The sequence below is a fragment of the Entelurus aequoreus genome, linkage group LG27 (genome assembly GCF_033978785.1).
Source record: "Entelurus aequoreus isolate RoL-2023_Sb linkage group LG27, RoL_Eaeq_v1.1, whole genome shotgun sequence".
Taxonomy (NCBI): domain Eukaryota; kingdom Metazoa; phylum Chordata; class Actinopteri; order Syngnathiformes; family Syngnathidae; genus Entelurus; species Entelurus aequoreus.
In genome coordinates this window covers 22,542,970-22,569,638 of record NC_084757.1, presented here as the reverse complement: position 1 = coordinate 22,569,638, position 26,669 = coordinate 22,542,970, and the positions used below count along the sequence as shown (strand labels likewise).

At 40.5% G+C, this 26,669-nt stretch overlaps 1 protein-coding gene across 1 annotated transcript in view; it reads left to right on the top strand.

The window, feature by feature from the left end:
* Positions 1-232: 232 nt before the first annotated feature.
* pias4a (protein inhibitor of activated STAT, 4a) overlaps positions 233-26,669 on the top strand; it is a 31,544-nt gene continuing 5,107 nt past the window's right edge. Inside the window, exons 1-10 of the mRNA XM_062039487.1 lie at positions 233-381; positions 8,732-9,113; positions 9,232-9,316; positions 9,399-9,440; positions 9,916-10,006; positions 17,172-17,300; positions 17,384-17,489; positions 17,563-17,636; positions 17,706-17,866; positions 22,477-22,625. Of these exons, the coding sequence (XP_061895471.1) occupies positions 355-381; positions 8,732-9,113; positions 9,232-9,316; positions 9,399-9,440; positions 9,916-10,006; positions 17,172-17,300; positions 17,384-17,489; positions 17,563-17,636; positions 17,706-17,866; positions 22,477-22,625 (1,246 nt within the window). The 5' untranslated portion in view covers positions 233-354. The remainder of the gene's footprint in view (positions 382-8,731; positions 9,114-9,231; positions 9,317-9,398; positions 9,441-9,915; positions 10,007-17,171; positions 17,301-17,383; positions 17,490-17,562; positions 17,637-17,705; positions 17,867-22,476; positions 22,626-26,669) is intronic.

Here is a 26,669-nt window from a genome sequence, read left to right as displayed (position 1 = left end):
AACCGTAGCTTTACACGCACCTTGAATTAAAACACCTGCGGCGGCCCATGCTGGCAAAATTGCGACACTATAAACTTATATTAGCAATAATTAGCACATATCGTGACAGGTGGTTTTAAGAGTAAACGCCGAGGCCTAAATTCGGAAGGCGACCCGTCTCTTGGTGTTTTTTTTTTAGTTACACTGTCACTTTAAAAGCCGCTGGTCCCGCCCTTTTAGAATGGAGTCCTCGGGGCTTCGCGCAGCGCCGCGATCTGATTGGCTGGCGTGTGCTGTCACTCACCACAAGCTCCGCGTCCCATTGGTGAAAGACTAGCCCGTCGACTGGGACTCTCGCGGTACTGCTGCGTGAAGATGGCGGCCGAACTGGTGGAGGCGATGGCAAGTAGAACCCCCTCATTTGCTTCGCGATAAAGGGAAACGGGCGCCGGTGGGTCCGTCGGGCACCCGGTGTAAACGCGAAGGAACCCACGGGCTCGGCGTGGATGCGGTTTAAGAACGTGTGCGGTGACAATTAATGGCGTGAGCGGTTCGCGGCGAAATGAACTAGCCTCTGGTGCTAGCCTAGCTCCCTTAGCTTAGAACGAATGGCTAGCGAGCATCGCGCTGCCTTCCCGGGGGATAAATGAATGATTGTCACCGTCATTCACTTAGGCTGCCGTTGTTAATATACAAGCAAACATTTCTACCTGATTTGTTTATGTATAATGCCTTACAACGCATTGGTAGGTTACCAAGCTGTGCACCTGTCAAAACGTCTGGTATCCGTGATTGAGTACCGTCTAACACGGCTAGCTTTAGATGAACAACGCAGCCTGTGTTGATGATTTAATGTGTAGAATTGTTCCAACTTGTCATCAGTCTTGTTGTGATGTGCATTGTTTTTGTTTAAATAGTCAGGCTTGCATGCCCATGATGGCTAAACATATGCTGGCAGGATGTCAATTGTTCTCGGTGATATCTGTCTATGTGACGTTCATTCATTTTGTTTATCCTTTGGCAGGATATATAATCACAGCTGCCACGGCCAGCATGTTGCATTAATGCAACTGTTAATGTTCTGCAATTATCCTTATACCTTTCTCTCCCCTGGAGGCAAATAAAGTGGACTTGTTTTTTTGTTTTTTATAGATCTGTGTTGTATGAACCTTAAGGCTAACCGGACTCTCGTCAGATCCTTGGAGTTCGCTGAGCTCCACACAAGTTAAAGTTAAAGTACCAATGATTGTCACACACACACTAGGTGTGGCGAAATTATTCTCTGCATTTGACCCATCACCCTTGATCACCCCCTGGGAGGCGAGGGGAGCAGTGGGCAGCAGCGGTGGCCGCGCCCGGGAATCATTTTTGGTGATTTAACCCCCAAATCCAACCCTTGATGCTGAGTGCCAAGCAGGGAGGTAATGGGTCCCATTTTTGTAGTCTTTGGTGTGACTCGGCCGGGGTTTGAACTCACAACCTACTCTAACCACTAGGCCACTGAGTAGGTAAGGATCTGGGGCCGTATTTATCAAGCGTCTTAGAGTGCCATTTTACACTTAAGTCCTGAGAATTTGCGAAATTTAGTCCTACTCTGAAACTTTAAGAATAAAAGCTATTTATCAACTTTCTTAAGTCTAAGAATCACTCCTACTCTCCACGATATTTAAGAGACCTTCAGAGTTGTCCTAAGTGGTTAGGAGTTGCCAGCGGGGGATGGCACTGAGGCGAGAGAGACGTGCGCGAACGTTCAGGGAGCGGAAGGATGTCCTGGCTTTGTTTGATGACGAGCAGCTGATCAAACGGTATCGTTTAGACAGAGCGGGTATTATTTTTGGCACAGATTTAATAAACCAGTTTGGTTTTCTTTTCGATTCCATGTTGATTTCTGCATGTGGCTGCAGTGGGCTAGTATATATAGAGCCACCCACACCATTTGGAAATTAGTTGCCTAATTAATGAATTGGGAAGAAAAGGAAACATTTATTTTTGATTCATTGCCAATATTGTTTGTTTTTGTATTATTTTGTAGTTTATTGTCAAAATATACACTCCCATTGTCCACTTAAATATTTCTAAGATATTTCTTTATTCTTAGACAAGGGATTCCCTTCCGTGGTTAGTCATTTCTATGGACACAGAAATGACGACACCTAAAATTCCGTTTACGGCACATAGTAATGTCGTAATTCAGCTCTGAGTGTGACACTTAAGATTCAGTCCTACACTTCGCTGTAAGTGTGAGTAAGACGCTTGATAACTAACTTTTAAGTGCAGCTTTCAGCGAATAATTTCTTTACTCATAGGTCAACTCTTAGCAGACTTCTTAAGAGTAATTCTAAGAAGCTTGATAAATACAGCCCCTGGGCTCGAGGGCATTGCAAACTCTTTCAAGATAGCAAAAAAATAATGAAGCAATCAGAATCGCCGGGCGGGATTTCATAGATGAGACGTAGCGCTAGGGCTGGGCGATATATCGCGGGTTTGTCTCTGTACGATATAGAAAATGACTATATCGTGATATTCGAGTATACGTTCTCACGCAGTTGCTTTTAGCTGCTGGCATTACACTACAGGCTCTCCTCGCTCTTTCCTGTGTCTCCTTCTCACAGACAGACAAGCGCACCTTCTTACACACGTCACATACTGTCAAGACATACGTCACATACGTATACGCCCTCGCGCAGCAAAGAGGTAGCAGCATGGGTAACGTCAGCTGTGATGCTAGCGCAGCTGTGCGAGTGGTAATACGAGAGAGAGAAGGTGCGAATCTGGTAACAAATGAAGGAATAATTAATTCCCCCAAAAAACAGCACAGGGTCCATCGTCTGGCGGTGGTTTGGCTTCAAGTGGGAATATGTCGAACAGACAACCATAATTTGTCAAGTGTGGGGCAAAAGCGTTGCTGTAAAAGTAGCATTACTGCTAATATCCCGGGCGCGGCGCCGCTGCTGCCCACTGCTCCTCAAGGGGATGGGACAAATGCAGAGGACAAATTTCACCACATCTAGTGTGTGTGTGACAATCATTGGTACTTTAATCTTTAATCTTTAATATGTAGCATCATTTGAAAAGTCACCTGCTAGAGAATGAAGAGTGCTTACTCCGCATGTCAACATCTCCATTCGTTGCCACACGCCCACACCATCAAAATGCAGAGGCAAACCTTTCCAGATAAACAATGTATGAAAAAAATAGTGATTTTTTTTTAGTTGTGATTTCCCTCTCTGCATGAAAGTTTTAAAGTAGCATATATTAATGCAGTATGAACAAGAATGTTTTAATGTAGACACATAGAATCATCATACTGCTGTGATTATATGCATCAAGTGTTCATTCAAGGCTAAGGCAAAATATCGAGATATATATCGTGTATCGCGATATGGCCTTAAAATATTGCGATTTTTAAAAAAAGGCCATATCGCCCAGCCCTACGTAGCGCCGAAGCGACTTTCATTCAAACAACAATGGTGGCACGCAGCGAGCAGTAGTGTGCTGACATTGATTCTGCTATTGCAACTGTTTTGCGACATCGATCGTACACTGACATTGTTGCGTTGCTTCAGTAAAAGTTCTCTTAACTTTTCGCTCTGTCGTTATCCAATATGTCGGCTGTTCTGTTTTGGATTTCGCAGCGTCGCTCATCAGCGTCGCGGGTTGATTTCCATGTGAGTGTTTGAAGTAGCACGTCATTCAAGATAACGGACAAGTGGTTTTTCCAATCACATACAATGATCTTTTTACAAGGCCCCGCCTTCTGAAATACATCTCCTATTGAGAAGTCCAAGATCCTTGTGTGGAGCTCAGCGAACTACAAGGATCTGACGAGAGTCAGGTTACCCTAAGGCCATGTTCACACGAACACAGAGCGTTTCAAAAACACATTTGGGGTTAAAACAATCTCCATCCACACAAGTGTAGTTTCAAAAGTGTCTCTGTCTACACACAAACGCATACACCAGCTGTCAGGCACATTTTGTCCAATCAGAAGCAATATCTGACTTGGTGGCATTACACCTCCTATTATGTTTATTTTGATCAACTTTAGGTGTACAATGACATGTACATTATCCTTACATCCTGCCTGCACATACACAGAACCCTGGGAACATTATTAAAGAGCGAATTCACGCCTGTGCTGCTGAAACCCAACACTCATTGAATTATAACGTGTTCAGCAACATGGAGATGTATTACATCTGCAGTGAAGTGCACATTATTTCTAAAATCAGCACGCACTAACAAAACCCTTTTGCATGTTTAAGTGCCTATATAAAGTGCACAGATGTGCGTGTACCGCTGCAAAACTCTCGTGGAATTATAAAGCATTTAATCATCGATATGGTACATGTGTAATGAAGTGTATATTCTCTTTAACATCAGTACACACTACAAGGAGGACACTATTTTTTTAGTTGCTTGTTACGCAACTCCATCTGCAAAAATGGACGCAAGACACGTAAGTTAACTTCATGGTTTGTCGTTAAATAAGGACTAAAAACATAAAATAATGTTGCACCTTTCCTATGACACAGCAAAAAGTCTTGCTTGTCAAAATTGTCCCATCAGTTGGAGGTTCCACAGCGATCGTATCCAAAACAGCTGACTGTCATTAGCTCCGGCGGGAGTGTCTCAAAGCCCATTTTGATGTCTTTTTTAATAATGTTGAGTGAAAAGAGCAGAATGTTTATGTTCAAACATACATTAAGTCCTCTAATTGTGTGTTTAAAGGCAGTGTTGTTGGGTTTTGGAAATGACAGCGCACAACCGTGACGTCACCACAAGTCTCCGTTTGTGCCGTGTACAGGTATACGCTAAGCGGAGACTTTTGGATCTCTACACTTTGGCCAGCGTTTGTAAAAGTCTGCATTTTTAAATACACAAGTATGCGTCTGCGTGTGGACAAGAGACCTAAACGCAGAGATAAGTATGTGTTTATTAAATATCTGTGTTCGTGTGGACATGGCCTAAAACAGTTAATAATCGCTGCAATGGAAGGTCAATACAGCCGATCTCAGAACACTGGTCAAGCTTTTTGTTTATATCTTCCCTTCAATTGACAATCATTTTCCAGGGTGTACTATTTTCCATTGTTGCAAGTGTAAAAAGATCTGAACCACTGTTACCGTAAGACATTAAAACAAAAAATGGAGGCAGCAGAAAATAGCCGCACAAAAAATATGTAGCTGACTCTGGTGCACATTCAACCAATATTCTTAAGAAGAATCAGAATCAGCTTTATTGTCATTACGCAGGGTAACGAGATTGAGGCTATTCCATACAGTGCGATAAAACAAGTGTACACTCTATACAGAGGGTGAAATGAATATGTACATTAATATCTACATGAAACAGGGTGGTTGGTGGAATGGGTTATTGCACCGTAGAGAAGGCAGTTATGAGGGTCAATGGGGAAGTCTGTTCAGGGTGGTTATGGCCCTGGGGAAGAAGCTGTTTTTTAGCCTGTTCGTCTTGGTTTTAATGCACCTGTAGCGCTTCCCAGAGGGCAGCAGGTGGAACAGGTCAGAGCCAGGGTGGGTGCTGTCCTTGATGATGGCACTGGCTCTGTTAAGACTGATAACATACGTTCTCAGTGCATTGTTTATCCTTTTGTTAAAGTTAAAAGTTAAAGTACCAATGATTGTCACACACACACTAGGTGTGGTGAAATTTGTCCTCTGCATTTGACCCATCCCCTTGATCACCCCCTGGGAGGTGAGGGGAGCAGTGGGCTGCAGCGTAGCCGCGCCCGGGAATCATTTTTGGTGATTTAACCCCCAATTCCAACCCTTGATACTGAGTGCCAAGCAGGGAGGTAATGGGTCCCATTTTTATAGTCTTTGGTAGGTATGACTCGGCCGGGATTTGAACTCACAACCTACCGTTCTCAGGGCAGACACTCTAACCACTAGGCCACTGAGTAGGTTTTGGCCGTAGGTTGTGAGTTCAAACCCGGCCGAGTCATACGAGAGACTATAAACGTGGGACCCATTACCTCCCTGCTTGGCCCTCAGCATCAAGGGTTGGAATTGGGGGTTAAATCACCAAAATGATTCCCGAGCGTAGCCACCGCTGCTGCTCACTGCTCCCCTCACCTCCAAGGGGGTAGAACAAGGGGATGGGTCAAATGCAGAGTAATTTCACCACACCTAGACAATTTTATCGTAGGTGGCATTGCCTGCAGGTTACGTTACTGTCAAGGAGAGAAAAAAAATTGTATCTACATGTTGCTTTTAAATAATCTTTGTTTTTGTCTACCTGATGTGCCTGCTTCTATACACAAACTAAAGGAACATTGATAATCAGTACAGTGGAATTTCTGAAGGTTGACTCTGTTCCAGGGTCAAACAGTTGCCTTCTTAAAGCCTCTAAACCAGTGGTTCTTAAGCTTTTTTCTCCAAGTACTACCTCAGAAAACACTTGGCTCTCCAAGTACCACCTTTATTACCAACACTAAAATACAGTAGCTTAGTAGGCCTAAATAGTAATTTGAAAATAAGTAGATAATTTATTTTCATTCATCCATTTTCTACCGCTTGTCCTCATTGCAGGTCCAACACAGATAGAAAAGCATTAACATTTACACACTAGGGCCAATTTTAGTGATTTAAGAAGTATATATAATATTTTTGGCCATTGTAACATTACACACATTGAACAGTAACGCCGTTTGTATATTTAATTGATTTTTTTGGAGTACCACAAGAAGGAGCCCGCGTAGCAAAACTGTACAGTGTATCAGTATGTGTCTATGCACTACATTGGTCCGATTTCTCAAAAGGTTTGGTTCGAAATAAGCATTCTACAACCCACTGAAACGCCTTCATCCGATCATATTTGGTTTTTGTAAAGTCAGACTAACACACCTTCGTATCGTGCATGCTCCAGTCTCAACGTGCGGGATACCATTCAATAAAAACATAGCAATAATTGTAATGAAGAAGAGGCTGTGTATTTGCTTCACAAATTAAAAGAACAGAACATTTTGAAGTGCATCGACGGTAGAAAAACAGATTTATTTGAGAATGTAGCTAAGGAAATGTAAAATGCCGGCTTTATTCAGACTCCTGAACGAAAGATAATGAAGCAGGTATATTAAAGGCGAATAATAACGTGTACACAACCCTCTTCACGATGCATTTGTGCGCTCCAAACTGATTAAATTTCCGCACAACTGGCGAGATTGTCCAGAATAATAGCAACCTTCATTTGGAACAATATCAGTCGGGGCATGAATGGTCTTTTCCTTCCGATTTAAAACTCCTTCCATCAATCCACAAAGCCTTATGAATGAACTTCAACACGTTCAAAAGTTTTGTTTCCATGATTATCTGACCGAAATTTTTTCCGAATGAACTCTTTAACCGGTCTTTCTTTGCTTTGGAGCCGCATCCGCCCCCATACATTCTTGGTAGTAGCATCGTGTTCATAGTGCAATCTAAGATCATTTCTTGATGCTGTCTGCTATTTAACATCACCATAGCCATTAGCGACATAATATTTGTAATCTGTGCCAATATTACAGCAGACATCAGTTAAAACAAGTTGTAAGGTTTGGCAATGCCTAGTGTTATGTCAAATTAAAAGCCCCCCGCCCGATGCCCTGCCCCCAGTGTATGGGAGGCACATGGCGTATGACCATTTGTCGCATTAGAGAGCGTGCATGGACACTTGGATTTCACACACAGGTGTGAAAATACAAACAACTATTTAAAAAACTAATTTAGTGCATGGAAATGTGATGAATGATTTCGTTAACATTTGATGCATATTTCCTTTTCATGTGTGTAAAGAGAAGTTAACCACTGTTACTAATGAGATCAAATGTTGACTTGCCCATTTCATGTGTGTAAAGAGAAGTTAACCACTGTTACTAATGAGATCAAATGTTGACTTGCCCATATTTTTAAAGGAAGAAGCAAGTTGCTTCACGTAAAAGTGACTTATTGTGCTAAACAGCCTGGACAGAGAACATGGCTTATATGCATCTGAGACAAAGCTAACTCTGCGCTGTGTTCCTTTACTAATGCAACATGCTAGCTAGGCTCCAATTACAATAAAAAAACGGACAGGTGCCTTGTTATTGTGGCTTTGACTGTATTTTATATAGCGCAGCTGGGTCAGAGGTCGCGTGGCCTTTTTGCATCAGCGACAAAGCAAGCTGTGTACTTTGTTCCTTTACTGCTGGCGGGTGTCCGGTTCTGTCAAAAACAGGCAGTAGTGTTACTTTTGTCGCTTCAGCCGTATTGTACTTAGCAGCCAGTACATACTATACACAAGCACTCGTTCCATTGTTTATTTTTTATAAGGGACAAGGCACATTGATGGACACAATGACACATAGGACATTGTGTAAATAACACAGATTATAGCAAGGGTGCTAATTTCCATCCACAGTCCCTCTACATAAAAACAGATTGACACAACGGTGCATCATATTTTTCTTTGTGACAACAAATTTAAACACAGTTTGTTGTTAATGTTCCTTACTTTAAAACCAGTTTTCACAATTGTGACTGTTCAAAATGCAAAAGTTGTGCCTCACCATATTGAACAAATATTGAATCTTTTATGTGGTGAAGTTAATAGCTAAAAGTAATTAGTTGTTTTGTGGGCTTCAGTTGGAGCCTCTTTCTTCATTGGTTAGCTTCAAACAATTCACTCAAACTCACATTTTTTACATACACAAAAAGTTATTTTGCAGCTCTTACGAGGAGTTCTTGTTTTCATCCAGTTCTTATCCTCGATCCAGAACATGGTCAAAAGTTTCCGGGTCTCAGACCTGCAGACGCTGCTGGCCTCCATGGGTCGCAGCAAAAGCGGGCTGAAGCAAGACCTGGTGGGGCGCGCACTGAGGCTGGTGCAGACCGAATACAGCCCTGAGCTGCTAAAGAACGTCCGGCAGCTCTACGAGTCGCGGTTCCCCAAAACCACCGGCTGGCTGGCGGCGCGACGCCCAGACGGCATCCCGGTATCCTACTCGTCCATCAGCTCGTCCCCCTCTGCCACCTCTCAGGGCATTGAATACCTCAACGGCATCTCCAAACCGATGGCCACCCCCCCTCTAGAGGTCAAGCTGGTGTCCTTGCCCTTCTATCAAACATTGGAAACACTGATGCACCCGACAGAGCTAAGTGAGTGAGGACTTTGTGTCTTACAACGCAGTGCTCATGTGTATGTGTTTGTGAGATACCCTGAATGAACACAGTCCTGCTCTTTTTGTGACGTGTCGATGTTTTTGTGTCTTGACAGTTAGTCAAACTAACGGGAAACTGCAAGACAATCAGTGCATATTTGAGCTGACACCGAGTCAAGCAGACCAAATCAGAAACGCACGGTAGGAATGTTGAGCATTTTCAGCCTTGTCTGCCCTCTTTAGCAAATACAACTGCATAACTTGTGATGTTTGATTATTGCAGTGAAATTCATCCGGAAATGACGTCAATCCAAGTGGTTCTTAGGTAAGTCGTTGCTCTCATAGAATGTTGCCCACATTATTCAGCAATATTTTTTTTCATTTGTATGTACATTAACATGACAACAGCCTAGTAAGAACAGTAACTTTGTTCATTTTGCCTTCTTATGAAGCTTCCTAAACAGAAAAGATAGTACAGTAGTACTCTCAAATGAGTCATATGAATCAGAATGAAAGCGCTGCAAAATGCATGCCAGGCCAGTAGTTGGTGATACTACTTTGTAAGAAACTGCATATCTTACCAGGTCTGATCAAAAATCAAAAGGAAGAAATGCTTCAGGGGAGTCGGAATTAACCCAACTTAGAGCTGATTACAAAGCATTCCAGTTAAACAGACACAAAAATCATTATTTATTCTTTTTTGGAAGCCATTTTTACCACACTTGGCTAAGAGAATCTCTTATCATTGATGTGTGCAGATGTAGATTCATTCTCATGTAGAAATCTTTTATTTTTTGCAGAATATGTTACGCGGACTCTGTTGGTGTCCAAGAGGACCAGTATCCTCCGAACATTGCTGTCAAAGTCAACCAGACATACTGTCATGTCCCAGTAAGTATAAACCAGTAAAAATATGAATGTTCACTCGGGATGGGTGATCTGGCCCTAAATGTATATCACAATATATGTTCCAGCCTCCTGTGATTACGTTATATAGCACAATATACTATTTTGTGTGTAAATGATAATGGAGCCATTTCAAAATGGGTTAAAAAGGCAATTATTTAGATGCTAACTTTTGCGGTAATGTTTTTTCCAGTAGTATTATTTTCTCAAAACTTTATATACTTAGACTGTCGTAGGTGTTTATTATCTGTTGCAACATGGTTTTATCTACACTTCTGTTAAAATGTACCATAATATACACTTATTATGTTTGGATACTTTACATTAAGTTAGGTAGATACTACAAATTTGGGTATTGATACATACCAAGTAGTTTCATACCATTACTGACACTTGAAATTTTAAAGATCATTGATTGATCCCCGACTTCCGCCCGAATGCAGCTGAGATAGGCTCCAGCACCCCCCGCGACCCCAAAAGGGACAAGCGGTAGAAAATGGATGGATAGATGGATTGATTGATTGCATTTTTGATCACAACACAGGATGGCGGTGTAACAATATCAATTAAATATTTAGATTATTTCCAACTATGGCTCTGATTATAATACTTTGGTTTTTGCCTTTTAAAAGGGTCATATTCAAATGTTTTCTACATTTAAAACACTTCTTTGTAACATGTAATGGTGGCTCTTTGGTCAAGATTTTGCATAGATAGTTTTACAGACCATCTTCAAGCCGCTTTCTGACCGTCACATATTGGAAAAACATCAACATTTTTGTAAATTTCTAATGGCTCAGTTGGAGGAAGTATGAAGGAAGGCAATATTGTTTTATAAATGTCTCTGCCATGCGTCCATGTTTTTATTTCACATTTTTGGAACTTACGCAGATCCCAAATATACAAAAACATGGACCAATAGGTAAAAAAAGTTGGTTCTGTATGATAGTTCCCCTTTAAAGCCCTCTTGTATGCAGGGACTTATTTCCTGCGTTTGTAAAAAATAACAAAAACGGAAAAATATTTTTATGACAAATATTGGATATTATACTTTGTATCGTTACTGTCAATATTTGTATCGATCCGCCCACCTTTAGCATTCAAGAGCTCTAGCTTGCGGTCAGTATATCCCCCTACAGTGTGTTCTGTAGAATGTTTAGCCATTCCTTGTCCTCCTGGGATGATACTTGCAAGAAGTGTAGTTTATTTGCTGCCACGGAGTCGAGGACTGCTGACTTCGAAGTGGCCATGGAGGGAAGTTCGCTGCTAGCTAGAATGTTACATTGCTTGGAGGACAAGTTTGTTCCCTTGTCGCTGTCAAATTTGCATGCAAAGCGAGAATGTGTCAACATGCATTATTACGATATAATGATAGGATTAAGAACTCTATTGTCTGCTAAATGTATATAATTGTGTCTAAATGTTAGAAAATCCAGATGTCTTTCTCTGAAACTCTATGAAGTGGTATCTCAATTAAGGGGTACCTTAAATTATGAGTAGTTTGAGATACGAGCTGTCTCTTGACTTTTTGTTATGCTTTAAATTGCGGGCATAATTTTAGGTACAAGCATTTTCGCCGCCAGGTGACTTAGTGTTTGTAACAGGGTTACGCCTTGTTAAGCAAAATAGTGTTAATATATTGTTACACGTTGCTGTTCCTGCTTTATTTACACTAGAAACAAACAAGTTTTGATAAGACAGTTGATGTGCACATTTAAGCGCTGCTCAGAAATCAACAGTCCTGCCCCCCAAAAACCATAATTGAGAAAGAATGAAAACCAACTCGGAGGAACAAACTATTAAACAGTCCTACCAGTTAGCAGCCTACCCGACGAGTCATCCCAGACGCAGCACCAATCCGCATCGCAAAAGTTGCAGCCAGCATTTGGAGCATGCAGCCACAAACGTCTACATGACGAACATGTATCTATAAAAATATTAAGAAGCTGCAGATGCTGTACTTGACGTGTTTCAGTTTGTTCTGTCCAACACTGACTCAACAAATTTGACATTCGAGCATTACCTTTGCTACACAGACGTGTCTGTGTGTCTGTATGTCTCTGTGTGTGTGTGTGTGTGTGTGTGTGTGTGTGTGTGTGTGTGTGTGTGTGTGTGTGTGTGTGTGTGTGTGTGTGTGTGTGTGTGTGTGTGTGTGTGTGTGTGTGTGTGTGTGTGTGTGTGTGTGTGTGTGTGTGTGTGTGTGTGTGTGTATGTTTGTGTATATATATGTGTGTAGTAGGGCTGCAACTAACGATTAATTTGATAATCGATTAATCTGTCGATTATTACTTCGATTAATAATCGGATAGAAGAGACCAACTACATTTCTATCCTTTCCGGTATTTTATTGAAAAAAACCAGCATACTGGCACCATGTTGTGGACATTGGGGGTGCAGCATACACCAATAATAACACAGAAATGTAACTCATCAGAACTGAATCAGATATTGTACACGTTTCTGTTGTGAATAATAAAGGATTCATTTTAGGCTGCCTCTGAATAATAGCATGAAATATTCCAGCACCTTCATAACGTTTAGTTATACTAAAGCGTCACTCAAATCTAAATATATTTATATAGCTTTATCGGCCCGGCTACATTGATCCATTATGAAACCAACCTGAGATATTTCTGTCCGTTACGTTTATTTCGAAATTGGTAACCGTGCGTTTTCTCTCTCAAAACGGAGTCAAATGTGCCGGAGACACATTATCAGCCCCGCGTTGCAACTTTAACGTTACTCACAAAAAAGCTGAACTCATGAATGCTTGTTGCCACTATGGACTTAAAAAGTTACGTACTGTGAGTTCCTCCCTTCATCCATGGCTCCAACATGTTTCTTCTTCAGGTGCTCCTGAAGCAATGTTGTACTTCCGTGCCATTTTGCAGGAAACGGTCTTCTTTGAAGTCTTTAAAGTGAAGTGTTCCCACACTTTTGACGACTTAGGTCGTACACTTTTCTCCATTGGAGCAATAACCTCAAGATGTTTTTCTGCTGAACTATCGGTAATGTTTTCCTGCGCCATTTTTCGAATTTTTCCAGCAAAGGAGACGCCGTCGTCACGTGAGCTGCACATGACACATCATTGGCTAGCTTACGCCACCTCATGAGACGTAGCCTCAGTGCCGCCCTGGCACTAAATTAATCGCCAACTATTTTGGTAACCGATTTTAATCGATTCAATCGATTAGTTGTTGCAGCCCTAGTGTGTAGCAAAGGTGTGTGTGTGTGTGTGTGTGTGTGTGTGTGTGTGTGTGTGTGTGTGTGTGTGTGTGTGTGTGTGTGTGTGTGTGTGTGTGTGTGTGTGTGTGTGTGTGTGTGTGTGTGTGTGTGTGTGTGTGTGTGTACACTACCGTTCAAAAGTTTGGGGTCACCCAAACAGTTTTGTGGAATAGCCTTCATTTCTAAGAACAAGAGTAGACTGTCGAGTTTCAGATGAAAGTTCTCTTTTTCTGGCCATTTTGAGCGTTAAATTGACCCCACAAATGTGATGCTCCAGAAACTCAATCTGCTCAAAGGAAGGTCAGTTTTGTAGCTTCTGTAACGAGCTAAACTGTTTTCAGATGTGTGAACATGATTGCACAAGGGTTTTCTAATCATCAATTAGCCTTCTGAGCCAATGAGCAAACACATTGTACCATTAGAACACTGGAGTGATAGTTGCTGGAAATGGGCCTCTATACATCTATGTAGATATTGCACCAAAAACCAGACATTTGCAGCTAGAATAGTCATTTACCACATTAGCAATGTACAGAGTGTATTTCTTTAAAGTTAAGACTAGTTTAAAGTTATCTTCATTGAAAAGTACAGTGCTTTTCCTTCAAAAATAAGGACATTTCAATGTGACCCCAAACTTTTGAACGGTTGTGTGTGTGTGTATATATATATACATATACATACACACACACACACACATCACTTGTTAACTCTAAACCTCTCCAGTAGGCCACTCAAATGTCAGTCTGTCACTCAAGTATGTGCAACATAAACAGCGATTTCCTAGTTCCTATTGTTACACGATGGAAAAGCAGCCCTTAGGAGACACCTACAAAAAAGTCTGCACCCCAAGGTAAATGCTGAACAATATTATTACCATATTTTATAAAACTTTTGTAGTTGTTTGTAGTACATGTTATTGAACAATATATCCTATTTAAAAAATATATTTAATTTTAAAAGACTAGTGTTGCTTGTTAAATTTGTCGTGTTTTGATTGGGTCAAGCACAAGTTAAATTCAGTGGGCGGGGCTTATGTGAGTGCTTGGGTCAAATTCAACATATTTGGAAAATGTTAACATCATGGGACGGCGTGGCGAAGTTGGTAGAGTGGCCGTGCCAGCAATCGGAGGGTTCCTGGTTACTGGGGTTCAATCCCCACCTTCTACCATCCTAGTCACGTCCGTTGTGTCCTTGGGCAAGACACTTCACCCTTGCTCCTGATGGCTGCTGGTTAGCGCCTTGCATGGCAGCTCCCGCCATCATTGTGTGTGTGTGAATGGGTGAATGTGGAAATACTGTCAAAGCGCTTTGAGTACCTTGAAGGTAGAAAAGTGCTATACAAGTATAACCCATTTATTTATCATTTATGATGAAACTTGCAAGGAAAGACGCTAATAATTCATCTTTGTTGGCTGTAATATCGATGATGATTGTCTACTTGGTAGGTTGGAGTTCAAATCCCAGCCGAGTCATACCAAAGACTATAAAAATGGGACCCATAACCTCCCGCAACAAGGGTTGGAGTTGGGGGTTAAATCACCAAAATGATTCCCGGGCGCGGCGCCGCTGCTGCCCACTGCTCCCCAAGGGGATGGGTCAAATGCAGAGGACAAATTTCACAACATCTAGTGTGTGTGTGACAATCATTGGTACTTTAATCTTTACTGTTTAACGCCAGTAGGACATGTTTGATGCCTATGTTACATGCATGAGAGGAAGAAGGGAAGGTGTACAGCAATATATTGTATATTTGATGAACGGACACAACTACTGAAAGACCAGCGAGACCAGTGGTTCGTCATTACTATTGTTGGTTCTATGATAGATTTAGATACAAATACTATCTGCAAATTGATTTAATAAGCAGTGAATAATGTTTACTGCAAGTAGTATTTTGAGGATATTCCTCATTGATTTAAGGATTTCAACCTAACCTGATAAGCTCTTGTAATAGTTGAGATAAGCTCTTGTAATAGTTGAGGTGTGAAATAAGGACAGGATAGGATAGATCTTTATTTATCTCATAATATACCTAAGAATCTAATCCTGTAAAAAATATTTCTTCCTGAGTGTATGGGTCCATTCATCACATTCAGCAACTTTTTGATATCTTGTCTAATCCTTCATATATTCAATATCATACTCGAACGGGAGTTATTGAATGTTTGTCTCCTGAGCCAAAACCTGCAGTGCTTCTAAGTTACATGGTTGCAACCCAGCAGTTGCTGCAGTTTTACAGTGGGTATGGAAAGTATTCAGACCCCTTTAAATGTTTGAATTTTTTTGTTTCATTGCAGCCATTTGCTAAGATCAAGAAAGTTAATTTAGTTCTCATTAATGTACACTCAGCACCCCATTTTGACAGAAAAAAACAAATATACAAATGTTTGCAAATATATTAAAAAAGAAAAACTGAAATATCACATGGTCAGAAGTATACAGACCCTTGGCTCAGTTTTTAATAGAATTGTACCCTTTTAAACTAGTACAGCCATGAGTCTTCTTGAGAATGATGAAACAAGTGATTCACACCTGGATTTGGGAATACTCTGCCATTCTTTCTGGCAGATTAGGTTGGATGGTTAATGTTGGTGGACAGCCATTTCCAGGTCTCTCCAGAGATGCTCAATTGGGTTTAGGTCAGGGCTCTGGCACGGCCAGTCAAGAATGGTCACAGAGTTGTTCCAAAGCCACTCCATTGTTATTTTAGCTTTGTACTTAGGGTCATTATCTTGTTGGAAGGTGAACCTTTGGCCCAGTCTGAGGTACTGAGCACTCTGGAAGAGGCTTTCTTCCAGGATACAACTGTACTTGGCTGCATTCATCTTTCCTTCAATTGCAACCAGTCGTTCTGTCCCTGAGGCTGAAAAACACCAACATAGCATGCTGCCACCACCATGTTTCACTGTTGGGATTGTATTGGGTAGGTGATGAGCAATCCCTTGTTTTCTCCATAACTGCCTACAATTCATGCGAAAAAGTTCAATCTTGGTCTCGTCAGACCAGATAATCTTACGTCTCATAGTCTGGGAGTCCTTCATGTGTTTTTTGCCAAACTATGCAGGCTTTCACATGTCTTTCACGTCCGTCGGGCCACTTCCCCATAAAGCCCCGACTGGTGTAGGGCTGCAGTGATAGTTGACCTTGTGGAACTTTGTCCCATCTCCCCACTGCATCTCTGGAGCTCAGCCACAGGGATCTTTGGGTTCTTCTTTACCTCTCTCACCAAGGTTCTTCTCCCAGGATTGCTCAGTTTGGCAGGACGGTCAGGTCTAGAAAGTAGTGCTCGTCCCAAACTTTTTCCATTTAAGGATTATGGACGCCACTGTGCTTTTAGGAACCTTGAGTGCTGCAGAAATTATTTTGTAACCTTGGCCAGATCTGTGCCTTGCCACAATTCTCTCTCTGAGCTCCTTGGGCAGTTCGTTCGACCCCATGATTCTCATTTGTGCTGACATGCACTGTGAGCTGTAAAGTCTTATATAGACAGGTGTGTGCCTTTCCTTAACAAGTCCAATCAGTTTATTTAAACACAGCTAGACTCCAATGAAGGAGCAGAACCATCTCAAGGAGGATCAGAAGAAATGAACAGTTAGGTGTGAGTGTCACAGCAAAGGGTCTAAATACTTGCATGTGTTATTTCAGTTTTCTTTTTTAATACATTTGCAAAAAAAAAAATTTTTTTTTTTCTGTCAAGATCCGGTGCTGAGTGTACATAAAAAATAAAATTATCTTTTTTAATTTTAGCAAATGGCTGCAATGAAACAGTGTGAACATTTTTAAAGGGGTCTGAATACTTTCGGTACCCATTGTATTTTATTTTGTTCTAACTAATTATTTGAATGTCTGAGCATGTCTGAGCACTATCAATTTAATCCAGGCATCTAAATGCATACACATTAAAGGTTTATGTGTGTTTTTTTAGGGCTACTACCCCTCAAACAAGCCTGGCGTCGAACCTCGTCGTCCTTGTCGTCCCGTGAACATCACTCCTTGTTTGCATCCCTCCAGCCTCACTAACCGAGTCACCATCACCTGGGGAAATTTTGGCAAGGTCAGAGTCAATGCCGTCATAATGTCCAGTTTGTATTTTCATCAGTGTTAATCGGTATGTAATAAGTTTGAATGTGTCTTCAGCGGTACTCTGTAGCAGTGTATTTGGTAAGGATGTTTACTGCAGCAGACCTCTTCAGCCAACTCAAACTCTGCTCTGTTGAGAGCGCAGAACGCTGCCGTGAGCGTAGTAAGTACTCATTTGTTATTCTTCCATTGAAGATAATCTTTTAGAGGCTGAAGTAATGTCCTTGTCCTTGTAGTTCAAGACAAACTTCGTTTTGACCCAGAGAGTGAGATCGCTACTACAGGCCTCAGGGTTTCTCTCATTTGTCCTGTGAGTATTAGTTGTTGTTTCATTAGTATATTGTAGAGCGACCTAAAACATGACATCTTCTCTCATCAGCTGGTGAAGATGCGAATTGGAGTGCCGTGTCGAGTTTTAACCTGCGCCCACCTTCAGTGTTTCGACGCAGTCTTCTTCCTGCAGATGAACGAGAAGAGGCCTACATGGACTTGCCCTGTGTGTGACAAGCCTGCACCCTTCGAACTGCTCATTATTGATGGGTGAGCAATACCAAATGCTGTAAAAGCTTTTTGATACTGCACTAATTTGTGTTACTGATGACGTGTTTACATTGCTAACTTAAATATTTCAAGAGCAAAACTAGTTTTTAGGTAATTTTTAGTGTTTAAATAAGTTACAGACATACACATGTCGGCCATGTATGGCATTGTTCACACTTGTCACGCATTTTGACCCTTGTATGTTTCGCTGCTCTTCCGGTATGCATTCAACACAGGCTTGCTCCCCCCAGTAGTGTGATGTGCACCTCCAAAATAATTTAACGTTGTGGACCATAAAAGCTGTGATTGTTCAGTTTGTAGAACATTATTTCCTGTGTAAACCATTCCTTTAGCCCACTTCTACAAACAACTTTCCCGACTTCGAATCAACTTCTGTAATTTTAAAAAGGGCTGTTGTAACGTATTGAATAGTTTCAGCTGTAATAACACTCCCCCATTCTCTTTAATTATCATTTTTTTCGTTGTGCAATGAAGGACGCTATCAAGCTAATTAGTCAACGGGAGTTGTGGTTGCTCACGGAGTTTGAGTGAGTTTGAGTTTATTTTGAACATGGAAGCATACAACATGATACATCACAATTTTCAGTTTCTCTTTTCAACATGTTCGAAAAGGAGTAGGAAGAAGCAGAGCTTATTTAAATCCTACCCCTTTTCTTTTACATAACAGTTGCTAAAACTTTTGTTCACTTCCTGTTCTCAATTTATTCACAATATACTCCATAAGTAATCACAATAAAAATAAATAAATAATACTCGGTGAAGTAAGTTACATTTCATATGGTGAGATGAGTAAGATTATTTTGAAAAAATTAACGGCTAGATGGATGAAATAAATTCTGAATTTTTATCATGTTTCTTCTTTGCACTTAGTAAACACTTTAAGTTTGAAGAGTTTCTTGAAGAGGATCATATTAGTACATTGTTTGATTGCTTTGCTTAATCCATTCCATGATTTAATTCCCCATACTGATATACTGAAGGTCTTAAGTGTTGTACGTGCATACAAATGTTTTAAATTACATTTTTCTCTAAGATTATATATTTCTCCTCCATTTTTGAGAAAAATTGTTGTGTATTCTTGGGTAGCAGGTTATAGTTTGTTTTATGTATAATTTTAGCTGTTTGTTCATCTGTGACATTCAGTTCATACCTGGAGGTGGAGACCAACACACTCAACCGCAGACAGTGTCTGCAGGGAGACTTTTCCCCATTAACCCTTCGTGTGCATCATGATTAATTTTTCATACAAACGGGAAGATATGTGCATTCTATCAGTTGTCATCAAAGTAAGAGCAGACATTGTACATTAAGCTATAATTTTTGTAGTTTGTATTTCTGGTTAGCACTTGCCAATACTGCTACATGATGCTTGGTGTTTCACTAAAGCTGGATCTGTTTAGTAGAGCTTCTAAAACTTGTAGTTCAGCCTCCTTATATTCAGGATAAACAATATAACTTTCTGGATCATAATTTTCCCAAAGTAATTGTTGTTGGCTCTCACAAAGTCTGCATGATTTGCATTGTTTGTGATGAAGAGATCTGCGGTACCTACCTCAACGTGACGCGATAACATATCTGGCTAGCTCATTCTCTCTCAAAATGGCTTGGGAATCTCAGTGAGATTGATATTATTTTGATCATATCTATTTACTCGCAAACGTAAGTCTTGCGGTGTTATATATCAGATTTATATATTAGCTTCAATATAGAGGGAACTTTTTTCTACACTACTGGTACTTTAAATAAGTAAGAGGTCTGTGAAAGCCAGAATTATTGCTTGTTTTGTAGGTGCAAAATACTTTTTTAATACAGATAAATTATTGAAAAATCATACGGGATTTTTTTTTCACATTTAAAGTGTACCTATGATGAATATAATAGACCTCATATTTTTAAGTGGGAAAACTTGCTTAATTGGTGGCTGCCAAATTCTTGTTTACCTCACTGTATAAAGGAGTTTTAGTGTGGGACTTGAATGCTTCTATTGAGGTAGCATCTCGAACCATTGCCGGTAGGGCATTCCACGGTACTGGAGCCCGAATAAAAAACGTTCTAGAGCCTGCATTCACTAATAAAACAGCAATTTCAGAACACAGATTTTGTGACAAAATATACAGCACAATACAATCTGCAAGATAAGCTGCTGGTAGACCTTTTCATGTTTTGCACGTAAGTGACAAAACTTTAAAGTCGCACCTTAAGTGTACCGGGAGCCAATGCAGGTGGGCTATAGGTGTAAAAAGTCTAGCAGTCTCAGTTTGTACCAACTGTAAACTTGAAATGCTACAGATGAAGACCCAAAAATAATGTTACACTAAGCAAGACTAGACGTAACAAACTCATCAACCCATCTATAATGATCTCTGTGTCAATAGAGGAAAAATGGGACACATAGCAATATTACAGAGATGAAAGAAGACTGTTTGAGCAACATTCTCAATGTGCAGCTGCAACGAGAGAGTTGAGTAAAAAATAATGGCAATAATTTTTTGCAGTCGCTTCGGACTTGTTTTATTGTCGAAATTCAAAGTGGAATCCTCAAACAAGCGCTTGTGTCCAGTAGGACCAATAATCAACATCGCCGTTTCCTTACGGTTAAGACATCCATTGTTTAATTTCATTAAGACACCTCCAGTTCACTACAATCTGGCGTGTTGGCCAGCTTTTATGGGCATAAGAGTGAAAGCTAAGATCATATTTGCTAACGATATCGCCAAGAGGCAGCATATAGATGCTGAAAAGTACAGAGCCAAGAACCCAAAACTTGAAGGACTCCTCTGGTGACCTAAATGTACTCCGGAGCCACGTTATCATGTGGTACACAGCGCGTCCTCTCGAGATGGACACTAAACCAGGAAAATGCTAAGTCTGACACACAGATACATGATTTGATGCACTGTAAAAGAATGTTGTGATCAAAGGTATCGGAGCCAGTGTTGAGATCAAGCAGTACCAACACAAGATGACACATCAACCTCCATAGTTAGTAACAAATTATTGTTCTCTTTTTGCAAAGGCCGCCGTTCCAGAGGGATTTGGCCTGAAAGCTGACTAAAAGAGTCCAAAGAGATTGTTGGAAGCCAAGTGTTCATTTACCCACTGTGCAATTATTTTTTTGAGGATTTTTTAAATAAATGGGAGGTGTGACACCAGCCGGTAGCTCAGAAAGTCAGAGTCGAGATAAGGTCTTTTAAGCATAAGATAAATAACTTCTGTTATGAATGCTAAGCGAGCAGTACCAGTGGACAGTGATACGTTAATAATATTTAGCACTGACTCCTAATACTGCAAACAGCTCCTTACTGAGTTTCCAAAGAAGTGGGTCAAGTGAACATGTCTGTTTTGTCCCATTAACGAGTCGGGAGAGTTTCTCAAGCGTTACCTCCTCAAAATGAGAGTTTGTTTTGGAGAGCATTTGCCCTAATTTCCACGTTTGTATTTGCGTTAAAAGAACTTGGGTAAGGTTGAGACATGGAGTCATCAATCTCCTTTCTAATGAGCTCAATTTTCTTAGGGAAGAATTGCATAAAGTCAGTAGTTGAGTGGGTGGAGTTACTAGGGGCAGGTCCTGTTGGGTTAGCAATGCTACAATATTAAAAAAAAGTTTGGGCTAATTTTTTTGGACAGGTGAGATTGGAGTAATAATTGGTTTTCTAAGACAAGGGCGTGTTTGTAGGGCATTGAACTATCCTTTACTCCATGCCAGACGGAAAACCAAGTTTGGTTGCACACCATTTGCATTCTACATAAGTTTTCAAGAGCTCTGGTTTCTTCCATGAACCAGGGGGTGTGCCTCTTAGGGTTTTAACGGTGCCACACCATTTAGTGGTGTTGCGCAGAGCATCATTAAAGTCATCAGTAAGGCTATTGATAGAGCCCACATAATTGGAGAATGGTGCCATTACTCACGGCAATATGTCAAAAATTGTAGCAGCACTAATATTAAGATTGCTAAAGCATTGGTTATTCTTAGAACATTGGCAAAAAAGTAATTTAATATGAATCCCCGGTTTGACCAACAATGGAATTAGAAGTGATCTCTTCCAAGGTTTCACTGCTGCCCTTTACTAGTAGTATTTGATGGATTCTGTGGATCTTGCGGTTACTGACGTGTTATGACTGGCAGTAAAGTTTAAAAAGAGTTTCAGACTCTTTGTGCCTACTTGCAAGGTGTTACTTGCTCAATATCGCCGTCAAGCACTTGTTGCAGGTAGCTGAATCTACATTTACTTGCCACCAAATTAGGTACAGATAGATACTTATATTTTGGGTATATTTACTACCGTTTGTTGGCACCACTGGCATTATGGAACAGAGTTTTGGAACCATCCCTACTTAGAAGTGCAAAAAGAAGTTAGCCATTGTTTATACATTTTTTTTTTGTCATAACTTTAATGACAAAGATGCTTCTTACGTCTCACTATTTTAGCTTTCCTTGAAAGCTAAAATTAAAGAAACTAAAGATTAAAGAAATTAATCACTATTAAAAAAAAATCTATTTCCTATATACTGTATTAACGCTTTGATTTTGAATTGTTTAACCTTACTTTCTTAAAAGTGTTGGAATAATGGACCATTTTGTGTTCTAGGTTGTTGTCCGAGATTCTCAAAGAGACACATGAGGATATTGAAGAAATTGAGTACCTGACCGACGGCTCCTGGCGATCCCTCACTGACGACAAAGAGAAGGAGGAACGGGAACGCAGCAATACGCCAGAGTACTCTGTGCTTGATACAAGTATGTGGGAAAATGCTTAACATCACTTTTTGCTATTGGGTTTTGGTTACTTCCTCTAAATGTGTTTTTGCAGACTAGGCCATTCATATTCTTGGGCCCACCTAAAGCCTTACTGTAATGTGAACGCTCTACAGCAATTCCCACTGATAACCGCCATCTTTTATAATAGAAATCGAAAGTCTCAAACTAATCCATGAAGTTAAAACCAACGGCATACTTGCTCACTTGCGCATGTTAAACAGACCCTCCAAGAATTTGTAATCTTGCGATCAATGCCACCTCCCGCAAATTATGCATAGCCTCGCAACGTCCCTGCAATCGTCATTTTCGACAATAGGGTTGCACGATTAATCAGCATCTAATCAACACTGAGGTTTTAAATAGTGTGTTTATGTAACCGCAGCAATACGCCAGAGTACTCTTTTGGACATGCTGTAATGAAACCACTGGAAATATGTAATGTATTACATTGTAGTTGTATTGTATGCATGTTGGAAATAAACTGAAACTGACTAGTGTGAGTGACAGACCAGATGGCCAATCAGAATTGTTGGGCCTCTCGTTTATTAATTTCTCGCTTCAAACAGGGAGAAAGACATCTCAGTCAGAGGTACATCGCTCTGAGCACCTGAGCGTGTTCATTTAACAGTAGAATTTACTGAACGCAGTGAGCAGTCTTCACAGCCATTCACAATCTTTGTCTCAGTGGGTCTAGAGCCATACCGCACACACAGGAAGCACAAACCGAGAGCCTCGCGACTTGCCAGTGAGAAGTTCAACAAAGTAACAAAAATGAGGATGAAATAAATATGATGACTAAGCCAAATGACGCGTTGTGGGAACATTTCAACTTCAAATCGGATAGGCAATGTGAGCCCATCAGCACGGACCAATGAGCGAGAAGGCTGTGATCACGGGACGGCAACCAACAAAGTATGATCTAGTTTTTTCTATCTGGGGAAAAATGCACTTTAAGATGTTTAATATTCATTTAAGTTAATTTTTTGCTTACAGAAATGAGAGTCCATTTTGGGGGGGGGGGGGGTTGTTTATTTAGGATAACAAAGTTATTTACCTCCGAATTACAGTACAATGATAAACAATTATACAGTAATGACAAAAAAATATAATTTTTAAATGGTTACTTGCATTATTATTTATTATGATTACATTACATTATAAACACTGTATAGTTTTTATCGGTTATATTTTTTCAGTTTAAGAGCATGATGGAGACAAAAGCTCTGTCTGTTTGCATAAAGCCAAATATTTTTTAAGTAAATTAATGCATATTCTAATGCAGGGGTGGGCAATTAATTTTTACCGGGGGCCGCATGAGCAACCCGAGCACTGCTGCAGGGCCACACCGACAATATTTCAATTAAATTTTGCTCAAATTATTTTTGATATACCGTAAGATAGATAATAATAATAATAATATTTTCATTTAACCTAACTTATCTTTATACAAAAGCAGATGGCTTTTGATGGTTTTATTTTTAACACTTTCTTACACAACACTTCCTGATGTATATTACAATACAAAAATTTCAATTTCTGTCACTTTATCCTGCATCCTCTTTGTTGTGAACGTAGCACGCCTGCAAGGTGATTGGCGAAGAAGGAGGAAGCGTTGCTGTTGCGGAAATGAGGAGTGAGGATTGGTTTTCCTTTTGGAAAGAACGAGATAAGTTGAGCTGTGTTAGTATAGCATGCTCAATAAAAGTTTAAAAAGAGCATCAGACTTGGTGTGCACTTCTTCTGGACGCTACAATTGATGTCAGAAGTGGGATGAAATGCCTCCCAGTTCGCCTTGCCATCAAATCTGGGAGTCTTCATTGAGGGCGGAATTCTTCCATGCCAAACAGCGAGGCTGCACCTGTAAACGCTGTCTCTCTCTCTCTCTCTGTCTCTCTCTCTCTCTTTGCGGCGAGCTCCTCACGTGGCACGTACCTCCCGATGACGTAGCACACAAACAGTGCAGTATGCGCAAAGTTTTACTTCTGACAGCAATTGTAGCGTCCAGAAGAAGTGCACACCAAGTCTGACGCTCTTTTTAAACTTTTACTGAGCAAGCTATACTAACACAGCTCAACATATCTCGTTCCTTCCACACGCACGTCTCCTCACTCCTCATTTACGCAACTCAAGAAGACAACATCTACTTCAGCAGGTCGTTACACTATATTCTTTAAACACAGCAAGCTGTGTACCACAAATAAGCACACGGCTTTACCTTTACTTGACAGTTCATGTCTTGGTGAAAACACGCCATTCGTCATCACCTTTTCTCTTTTTAGCGTCTCGGGGATAACCGGGCATCACTTGTCGCTGTGCGCCTTCCCTCACAGGACATACGCACATGTAACACTTTTCAAAATAAAAGCAGCACAGTTGTATTGCACGCACGACAAAGATGTTTTTTTAAATTTATTTTGTAATTTGTGATTGCCGCTGCGCGCACGAGCATACATCCACACGGAAGAAATACAAATAACGCTTTTCAAAACAAAAGCAGCACCGTTGTATTGCACACTCGAAATAGATACTTTTTAAAGTTTATTTTGTAATTTATGATTGGCCTCACGCGGGCCGGACAGGGACGTACAAAGGGCCGGATGCGGCCCGCGGGCCGCAGAATGCCCAGGTCTGTTCTAATGTGTGAAACCTTGAGACAAGAATGTTGATTGACATCTAAAAGTAACATGTCTTCCTTCACTTGTTATTTTTTGCAGTTGTATGCATTTATATGTATAAAATATGAAAATCGAATCGCTATCGCAATTTTGGAGAGAAAAATCGCAATTTCTTTTTTTCTCAAAATTCTGCAACCCCATTCAACAGTTAAACTGTTTCCTGAGCAGCACTTAAACATGCGTGTCAACTGCCTGCTTAAAATGTATGTTTTTTGTGTTGACAAATCTAAAAGTATACGTGTCCAACTTTTTTTTTTAAATAAAAGTTGCCACCATAAATATGATTGCCACACCTTAAAAATCAGTGTTTTTTCACGCAAAAATAAAGTAATATAACGGAAGATTGGATATATGTAGTGTACTATATTTTGGAGGGTTCTAATCTTTTTGTAGCTGTTAAATAGAGGAGGCACGGACATCAGCGTAGATCTGCGTGAGCTTTATTTTTCATCTCACTTACAAAAAAAATGTACACAATGTACGTAACATGTAAGCAAATTTGCCACAGCGTCAATTCTGGTCCTTTTAACAATCGCTATTTCTATGGAATCAAAATATATATTCATCTATTACATATATAAACATGGGACCCAATACCTCCCTGCTTGGCACTCATTATCAAGGGTTGGAATTGGGGGTTAAATCACCAAAAATTATTCCCGGGCGCAGCCACCGCTGCTGCCCACTGCTCCCCTCACCTCCCAGGGGGTGATCAAGGGTGATGGGTCAAATGCAGAGAATAATTTCGCCACACCTAGTGTGTGTGTGTGTGTGACTATCATTGGTACTTTAACTTTAATATAGCCTATTATTTTGCACTATTGACTAGTAATGCACTGAAAATTTGCCTGACGAAAAAAGATTTTGTTTACTAAAACCTATGTTGGGATGACGTATGCACTTTCGCTGGTGGGCTGCGTCTTTCCCCGCGCACATGGATGACTTAGCTCGTCCATAGATTACAAAAAAGTCACATTCTGGTCACATTCAGGTCGCATTTCGGTTTAGACTGAAGTCACATTTGAAAAGATCCAATCGGATTTGGACTACCTTCTGATTTAGCCCAAATCTGATGTAAAAAGATCAGATTAAGCACTTTGAAGCATTTAGACTGGCAAAAAAAATCAGATCTGTATCACTTGAGGGCAAAACAATCTGATTTGGTGTGCAGTGTAAACAGGGCCATTGTCCATCACCATCCCAACCTAAAGTTAAAAATATCCCTTATGATTTTGTGTGCATATGAAATACTGTAGCTTTATATCGGTTGTCGAAAAGATTAAAGGAGGTAGTTGAACAACATTAACTTTATTAGAAAACAACCACTGCGATGAGGTGGCGACTTGTC